This window comes from Grammomys surdaster, unplaced genomic scaffold, assembly GCF_004785775.1.
Source record: "Grammomys surdaster isolate TR1022 unplaced genomic scaffold, NIH_TR_1.0 205, whole genome shotgun sequence".
NCBI lineage: Eukaryota > Metazoa > Chordata > Mammalia > Rodentia > Muridae > Grammomys > Grammomys surdaster.
This window is the reverse complement of record NW_021604650.1, coordinates 6,947,054-6,956,188: the sequence shown is the minus strand read 5'-3', so window position 1 is coordinate 6,956,188 and position 9,135 is coordinate 6,947,054. Positions and strand designations below refer to the sequence as shown.

The 9,135-nt window shown below is 52.6% G+C and overlaps 1 protein-coding gene across 1 annotated transcript; it reads right to left on the bottom strand.

Annotated features, from left to right (window-relative positions):
- Positions 1–5,604: 5,604 nt before the first annotated feature.
- Positions 5,605–8,014, bottom strand: Ascl2 (achaete-scute family bHLH transcription factor 2). Its single transcript, XM_028771284.1, has 3 exons — positions 7,740–8,014; positions 6,679–7,472; positions 5,605–6,118 (listed from the first exon to the last, which is right to left on the bottom strand). Exons 1-2 carry the CDS (start codon positions 7,747–7,749, stop codon positions 6,697–6,699), a joined length of 786 nt encoding a protein of 261 aa, XP_028627117.1. The 5' UTR covers positions 7,750–8,014; the 3' UTR covers positions 5,605–6,118; positions 6,679–6,696.
- Positions 8,015–9,135: the final 1,121 nt, after the last annotated feature.

Genomic DNA, 9,135 nt, shown 5'->3' with positions numbered 1-9,135 from the left:
AAAGGGACAGGAAACAAGTGATATGTGGGGCCACCTCACACTGCAGTTCTGTTAGTGGCTTCAGGACCAGCTTCCTAGGTGTGAGACCTCGCAGCCCCATGGGCCCCACAGTATCCCTATCTTGAAATTCTTACTACTCTTACCTTTGAACCTGAGTGGATGGGTGAAGGTCAGGAGACTTGGGAGCATACTTGTTCAGTAAGGAGATATTGTGCCCTTTTCATGTCCAGCCTTGCCACACACACACCCCTCCATCAAGTCTCCTAGTTAAACCCACAGCTGAGCAAGCTAGGTGTCCAGGGACCACATTTCCCATTCAAACCAGAACTTGGCTTCAAAGACAGGAAAGAGACAAAGTAAGCATGAAGGGCTGAGGGACAGGAGACAACGTCTGTCTCTAGCAAGGAGACTTCCCTGCATCAAACAAACAACCTCTTATGCTGAAGATGTTGACAGGAGAGTAGAGTCATCCCAAGTCTCTCTTTGTTGTAGCTGTTGTTTGAGGCACAGTCTTACTGTGAAGCCTTGGTTGATCTGGGACTTACTATGTAGATCAGGCTGACCTTAAATTCATAGAGATCTGCCATGGCTGCCCCCCGTGCCCTGCCACTGCCCCCAATGCTGTGTTTAAAAGCATGTGCCACCAAGCCTGCCCTGTCCTTCTCTTTCCCACCAGTAAGCAAGGATGGATAGTACTGACACACTACTACCTGGACTTTGGCCATGTAGTATCTCTGGGATACTGGGAACTATGTCCTGTCAGAGTTTCTGTATGCCAGCTAACTGTTCTGGTATTTACCTGTCTAACTGGCATTATGCAACAAAAGGACAGACGGCAACAACACACATGTCATTTATTCTGGCTGACCTTTTATATTTGAGGGTGACTGATTTGGGAAACTACCACCTCTGAGATACCAAAAAAGAGTGCTCAAAACTCCTCTATAGAACCCTGTAGTATGTTACATAATCTACATGTCCCTCCTGTGCTTTAATCCTCCCCCAGGGACTGACAGCATCACTACAACAGAACACTGGATGTGACACAGGAAAGGCCTCCACATGTTTACCGTGGATAAAATTGTTTCTCAAAACATTTTGTTTTGTTTTGTTTTGTTTTTTAGAGAACGTTTTGTTTTCTACATAGCCCTGGTTGTCCTGGAACTTGCTCTGTAAACCAAGCTGACCTTAAACTCAGAGATTCGCTTGCCTCTGCCTTCTGAGTGCTGAAATTAAAGGTTTTCACCACCACACCCAACATCTCAAAATATTTCCAATGGGCTTGAAAGATAACTCAAACATCTAAGTACGCAAAAACATGAAGACACAAGTTTGACCTCTGCATGCATATAAAAACCCAGGAATGGTGGCATTTGGCTGTATGTAATCCCAGCACTGGAGAGGCAGGGAATCCACTGAGACTTTCCAGGCAGTCAATATAGCCTATAGATTAGCTTCAGGCTCAGTGAGACCCTGTCTCAAAAGCTAAGGTGTAGAATAATTGAAGACACCCAATGTCAGTCTCTGGCCTCCACACATACACACACATGCACATATACATGCACACACATGAACATACACACATGCACGTGTACTATGCTTATGCGTGCATGCACACACAAACATTTTCCAACTACAATTGGAGAGCCCTTGGATACAAAGACCCAACTGCCATTAAACTGTTCCTTGCCTCACAATGATTAAATTAGTGCATGCAGGACAGAAAGCACTGGAGAAGGAGAAGCTTCACATTTTAAAACCTTTCATACTACTCCTTTGCCCTTTTAGAGTAAGATGTGGGCCTCAGCCAGCTTCCCGTCACTACAATATAAAGACTTGAGATAAACAGTCTGTAAGAAAAAAAAAAAGATTTATTTTGGCTCCTGGTTTAAAAGGTTTTAATTTTGTCTCTTGGCTCTGACATCTGGGGCCACACACCATGGTGGGGACACATAGCAGGAGAAGGCTGCTCAAAACCAAAGAAAGATGACGGGACCGACAGGAGCCTCCGGAAACTCCACTTGCTTTGCTCTGTGCCTCAGACATTCCTCAGCCTGCCCTAGACATTCTGCATATTGCAGTATGAGGGTTGTTTCTGTGTCCCTGTTGAGCTCATGGATCTGGGATTCCAAAGGCTGATTGACAGCTGGGCTTCCCAGACTGCCTGGACCCCTTTGGGAAGATAGTATCTGGAGAGTATTATGTCTTCAATGGTGATGTCCTGGAGTGAAAGACACCTTGAGCAACATGGCTTTGACTGACAGATTGGTTTAGAAGCTCAGCTGAACCGGGAAGCATCACAGGACAGGTGGCTATCCCATGAGGTCAGCACTGTACAGATAGATAGCTCTGAGAAATTGAGAAAAATGGATACAGTTCCAGACTTCTGCTGCAGCCTGGGACCCAGTGCATGCTCTCTAGACACTGCTATACAAAGGACACATCATCTGTCTGAATGATGCCATCCACCTGAGATTGGTCTCCCAGGTGGGGGATCTGTGCTGCATGTGGCATGTGGTACACCGCATTCCTAATGCAGAGGGTGGTGCCGATGAAGGTCCCTGGGGTTTGTGGCTGGAGACCTGAGTTCACAGGATATTCAAACTTGGTAACTTCTCTGATCTATTTGGGAGTTCTTGTGTGTCAGTGACTATTTCTCTCCCTTCCCCAACACATACATATGAAGAGACACACTTGGGAGAACATGATTTTTGAGTCAGAGTCTATAGAAATCTTCTCAGGATAGTACTCTTGTGCTCCCCTGAGGTCTCCATGATTAAGAGACAAGAACATTTATCGATCACAAGCAAAAGAGGGTCCCCAAAGCTTCCTGGAGCCCAGTTCATTTGATTGCCTTCTACCTCCTCACTTACCCATGCCAGTGTGACTTTATGAATGGTCTCCATTCTGAAGCAGTAATTCACCTTGTCCCATGACTGAGGGTTCGAGAGGCTCTCTCTGCCTCCATTTCTCAAACTGATTCAGATCATCTTCTCTCTTTCCAGCAAAGCTCTGCTGCTCCCCACCCCAACTCCAGCAGAGCCAAGGGCAAGTCAGGGGCCCTGGGCCATTAGGGGTCTTGTCCAGGAGGGACTCTGCCTAGGCTTGTTCATCCAGAAGACCAAATGTTGGGAGCTGTCCCCCCGCAACCCCCGACCCGGGCCATCTCCCTGACTATTCAGGGAAAAGATGAGAATCCAGGGTCAGAATCCCACTTACCTGTCAATCAAGTTCTTCGATATAGAGCACAGTGGGGGTCGGTGTTAACAACTATAGGGATTTTCTGACTAGAGGAGCAGCAGCCAAAGGCTCACTCGGGTGACTCACCTGTTGTCTGGCTGCTTGTAAACAGTTCTTCTACTCTCTACAGTGGCCCCATTAGGATACATTTGGATAGAGAACTGTATGATGATCACACTTCATGTCTTGAAGCAGGATACAAGCACAGTACAGTACACTGCCAAAGAGTTTCACTCTCGTCCCTCAGATCACCATCTGCAGGAAACACAGGGTCAGGGGCTCCAAACGTGACACCTGGGACAAACTGCTTCCAAGAGGCTTAAGAGATCCATCTAGCAAGTTTGGTGTTCAGACATGGGATGGACTCTGGTTCTATATCTCAGAGAAAGAATAATGACACTGGCTGGCAAGCTGCACTTTCATCACCTTGGGCAAGGAAATTACCCAGTCTGGAGATGCTTCAAAACCACATGGAGGAAGGGAGCAGGGTGGAGTTGCAGAAGCTTCCTTAAGCCATAACCCGGCTATAGGCTTAAGCAGTTTCTTTCACTTGATTATCCCTGAGCTGGTACATGCCTCTTGCCAATAGGCTCATCGCCAGCAGAAGGTACGTTCCCTAAGGTTGGAATTTCTGTCTGACACACCAAAGCACCCTCACTTCACGAAGCAGAAGAGTTCCTTTGTGCCTGTGTTGTGTATGTGCCTACTCATGCGTGAAGGTCAGAGGATAACATCAAGTGTTGCTCCTCGAATTCCTTCTTGTTTGACAAGGTGGGGGAGGGGGGACTCTTGTTTTTCTGCTGTGTATGCCAGCCTGGCTGGCTTGCACACTCCCTGAGATTCCCCTGCCTCTGCCTTCCACCTTTCCATAGGAGTACCGGGATTACAGATGTGCTGTGTATCCAACTTCTATGTGGGTTCTGAAGATTTAAACTCAGGTCCTCATACTTGCACAGGAAGCACTTTCACCTACTAAGCCATCTGCCCTTCCTCCCCCTCCCCATATCCTCATCCCTGTCCCTTTGAGCTCGAACTAGCCTATAACTCTAAATAATCCTCCTGTCTCAGTCTCCTAAGTGCTCAGACTACAGGTGTGAGCCAATAAAGTTGCTTAATGGAGACTTCAGAGATATCCCATAATACACCAGGGGCACACCATTGTCACCACTGGGAATTTATGGACAAAAGGAAGCTCAGGCTTCCAGCAACCCCTCACCTCCCCATAAGCCACTTGGAGATACAGGAAAGAAATCAGGAGACAATTCAGGTTGTCTGGTTCAGTGAACACACACTGGCTGGCAGCAGGCTCCTGGGAAGAGGGTGGTCCTCCCTCAATGGCCTTGCCATGTCCCATGCTGTCCTCTAAGACAGGTCCACTCGTTTTGTGGCTCCAAGTCATGGTTGAGCTGACCCCAGCTGAGCCTGGTCTTCATAAGAGAAGCTGACAACCTTTGACCCAAGTTACAGATTCAACTTTGGCCCTGGCTTTAGGGTTCGGGGTCCTGTAGGGAAGGAACCCAGCTATCATGAGACAGATGAGCTTCTTGTATACTGCCTTCTGTACAGCCGCCACAGGTACATGGAAGGCATCTGCTCCATTGCACAGCACTTCCTGATTCCCATAGCTCCAACGGTTGTGTCCCAACCACTCCCTTCCGAAGGGATGCCTGAAGCACCCTAAAACCACCTGGGGATCCCCTCAGCCCCTCCCAAACCCCTGCAATAAAAGGGAGCTTTGGACACAACGGGAGACTTCAAAGCTTCCAAGGCTCAGGGTCAAAGGTGGAGCTAGGTAATATCTTAGCAAGCACAGCTTGGCTCCCTGGGCTAGGGAACGTGGGTGGGGAGTACTGAGGAAGCTTCCAGGTCTTCCTTGCTCACTAGAGATCTATCTGCAGGGCCTCATTATGGCCACTGACCCTAGCAGTCAGCATGGGAGCCCAGCACATGCTGGCTGCAAGCTCATGGCCAGGTTGCCCAAAACCTGGAAGGTAGGTTTAGGCTCAATACCATTTGCAAATAAGGCAATTTGCTAAGCGCCACCCAGGTGGTGAGGAAGAGAGACCCCTAGAGATGCCCACAATCCAGAGATCTGCCTTCAGCCTAGCACCCTGTACTTGCCCCTCTCACACAGATCCTTCCCAGGGGAGAGCCACCCTGGAGGGCAGACTCTGGCTCACAGAAACCTGTAGGTGTCTGAATTACTTTTCCATCTGTGGAGAGATGGCTATAGAGTAGGCATTCGATACCTTTGTATCCACCCATGCCATAGAGGTCTCAAGAGAAGCCTCTGCTTGGACTATCCACCCCAGCCTAGACCACACCTAGGGAGCAAGGGTGAGACGGTAGAAAGCACTGCAAACACCAATGAAAAACAACTTTTATAGAATAGTACACTTTGCAACAGCGGGGTTCCTACACTGGCCAAACATCAGCGTCAGGATAGGCTTCAGAAGAGGAAGAAGGGTGCAGCCAGGCATCTTGCCCTCAGGGCCCAACCAGTCCACACTTTGGCCAGGTTGGAAAGTTCTAGACAGTGGGGGTGAGGGACAGAGGTCATCTTTATTGTGCTCCAAGCTTAAGGATCCTTTGTATAAAAATAATTCTTCATATTATTTTCAGTAGAGTCCTCCAGCAGTTCAAGTTAATTGATAAAAAGTAGATTGTCACTGTAAAATTCTTTCTCCTGAGAAACTTCCAAGTCCTGGTGCAGCAAGGACTGGGAGATGGAAGATGTCATTCCGCGGCGTGGAGGCCGAGCAGAGGTCAGCACTTGGCATTTGGTCAGGCTGCACTAGACAGCATGGGTAAGGCATAGGCCCAGGTTTCCTGGGCAAGAAGCGCAGGTAGGTCCAGCTGGAGACACCCGGGGATGCAGCTGTGAAGAAGATAAAAAGGTGTTAATGTGTGCGGACACCGCCCCACCTCCCAAGGCGCAGTAGGCAGTTTCGTTTGCTTGGTTAGTTTTGGAGTCTCAGCTCGTGGGAGCCTCGATCCGCTCGGAGGCGCCGACGGGGGCGGGGCGCACGCTCTGAGCCGGCCCGTGGTGACTCAGGGGCCCGCTCCAGCCAACTCACTCGGCACCCCGGCTCAGGACGCGATTTGCAATGCAAACTCACCCCGCCTCCAGCACCCGACTCGGCCCGGCTCTGACAGCACTGGGACCTCGCCGGCCCGGCCCTGAGGCCGCTCCCCTCCCCTGGCCTCCCCCTCCCCCACCCACAGCAGAGCTCGGAGAGGAAGTTTTGCAATCCCGGACAAACAAACGCCAGTCTTGCTCAGGCTTGAAAAAGGTTGAGGAAAACTGAAGCGTGAGCGAAATCTAAGTGATCGCCCGGCTGAGCCCTGGCTGCACTGGGTCCCCGTGGCGCTAAGTGCCAGGCCCGCCCACCACGTGTCTCCCTTACCGCCTCTCCTCGGTGCCGTCCTGGAACTTACCTTAGGGGGGTGGGGTGCTCAGTAGCCCCCTAACCAGCTGGAAAAGTCAAGCAGCTCCTGCTCCATCGGGCTTAGCTCTCCTTCGCAGCCGCTGTCCTCTGACGAGTAGGCGGAGCGCGGGGAGGCAGGCTCAGAGCAACCCAGGCGGTCCGGGGACGTAGAGGCGCAGGACAGAGACGCGCTGGCCGGGGAGGCGGAGGGCTGCGCGCACGCATCGGACTGCCGAGTATCGGGTGTTAACAGCCCCTCAGCGAGCGCGGCACGCACCGCATCGTGCTCTGCAAGCAGCCGCTGCAGCGCACGGATGTACTCTACCGCGGAGCGCAGCGTCTCCACCTTACTCAGCTTCTTGTTAGCGCCGCCGTGCGGCACGTGCTGCCGCAGCGCCTGGAAACCCAAGTTTACCAGCTTTACGCGGTTGCGCTCGCGCTCGTTGCGGCGTGCCACGGCTGCCGAGCTGCTGCTGGCCTCGGCTGCTCCAGATCGCCGCCGCCGGCTGCAGCGCAGCAGTTCCGGGGACCCGGGTCTCCGCCGAGCAGCGCAGGCTCCAGCGACTTCTGACGAGGTGGGCATGAGTCTGGGCAGCGCGCCGCCGTCCATCAAGCTTGCATTCAGCCCCTGGGCCCCTGCTACGAGTTTCGGTGCGCCACAGGAAAAGTGCTCGCTAGGAACCGGCTGCGGTGGGAAGTGGACGTTCGCACCTTCACAGACCTCAGGCAGGGCACTGCTGCAGGACTCCGTAAGGCACGCGTCGCTGACCTCCTGGAGCTCTGGGACCCCGTACCAGTCAAAGTCTGAAAGAGTAGGGAAGCGTGGTACGCTCGTGTCCCGCGCGTGCGGTCCGGCGCTCCCCAAGTCTCCCTTTACGCGGCTCAAGCGGCTCCTTTTTTAAAGTATAGATAACTCTCCTCCGCCCGCCACCGCCTCCTTTCTCACGCCCTCTTACCTTCGCCTCGCCCTCCCGCCACGCTTCACCCTCCCCTTGGCGTACACATTCTGCAAAGCTGACACCGCGCGCTTCCACCCCCACCCCTCCCGGGTGCAGTTCATGGCCTACTGACGCGCTTCCATGCTCCGGGCAGATGCTTAGCTTAGTGCGTCCTCGACAAATCCTCGAGTGCAGATCCCGAACTGCGCTCCGCACGTCCCGCACTCTCGGGAGCTGTGAGAGGGTCCGAATATACTCTACAGCCACCTCCACCGGTCCTGGTTCTCAGTCCTTAAGCCCCAAGAGTTGCCAGGTCTCCGCACACCTAGCGCTTGCAGCCGGGTGAAGAACCGGACTAGGCTTTGCGGTGGCCGAGAGGTAGGAGAGCGCGACCCCCTAGGGCAGCACGAGCCACAAACCCGCACCCACGTCCCTCCCCCTGGCGGAGGAGGCGGGAGCCGGGGTCTCAGCCAATCTGGGATCACCCGTTTGGCCAATGACAATTGGCGCGGTCCTCTACCCGGCCAGAAGGAAGCGTACGCCTGGCGCGTGGCTCCAGAGATGGGGGAGTGTCTCGTACAAGGCTCCACGCCCACTCCGCCCCACCCTGCTCCTCCTCCAGGACCCGGGTGTCCACCCATTGCAGGAGCACACCTGAGCCCCCTTGAGTGTGAGGAGGACTTGAGGAGTGGTCCAGACCTGCAATAGGAAATTTCATGTTCCCAGGCACCTGTACCCATTTAATCCCTCATGCACACCCCATGCCTCTGTGGTTTCAAGGATCCCCAGAACCAGATGCCCTGATCTGGAGAATACAATCAAGCCCACTCTGCCCCCTTCTCTCTCACGCTGTCACCCATCTGCATCTTACAAGACTGCTCTCCAAGTCTGGGTCTCTATTCCCGATGGTGCCTCCTGAGTCCACCCAGACTAGTTCTTGTTCAGTTCCTGGGCTTTTTGTTCAGTAACACTTCTTAGGATTCCAGCAGGCTTCTCAGTCCCATCCTTCCCCTGAGGCCGGTGGAGGGAAGGTTGAAGTGGAAGGGAAATGCACTGACCATGGAAAAGTCTCAGTTTTGCCCCACTGTCCCGGAACTGTGCTCTCAAGGCCATAGGAAGCCCAGTTTTTCCCTCGAAGGACTAGGTGCTCCAGGAGGTCTAGGAGCTAAGCCAGACCTATAGAATTCAAGTGGTCTATCCGGTGGGCAGTACCCTGGAGTTACTTTCCTTGTAAATATACGACTTGGGGAGGGGTACCAAAACCAGGGCTTCTCTCTGCTTTCACACTGTCTTGGAGCATGTACTGCCAGTGTAGTAGGGCTGCCTGCTGGCTCTATGACTCTCCAGGATTCATCAAGGCTGTGTCTTCCTAAATGAACCTTTTGGCCACCTTGCTGTGGGAAGCGGGCTGTGAGTCGAAACTTCCTGAGGGTCTGCTAAGAGCACTTGGATGAGTCAACTCACTTCTCTGCTGTTCAGAGTAATCCAAGTAGAAATGGAAGCAGTTGGTCTGGGGAGATTGTTTCATA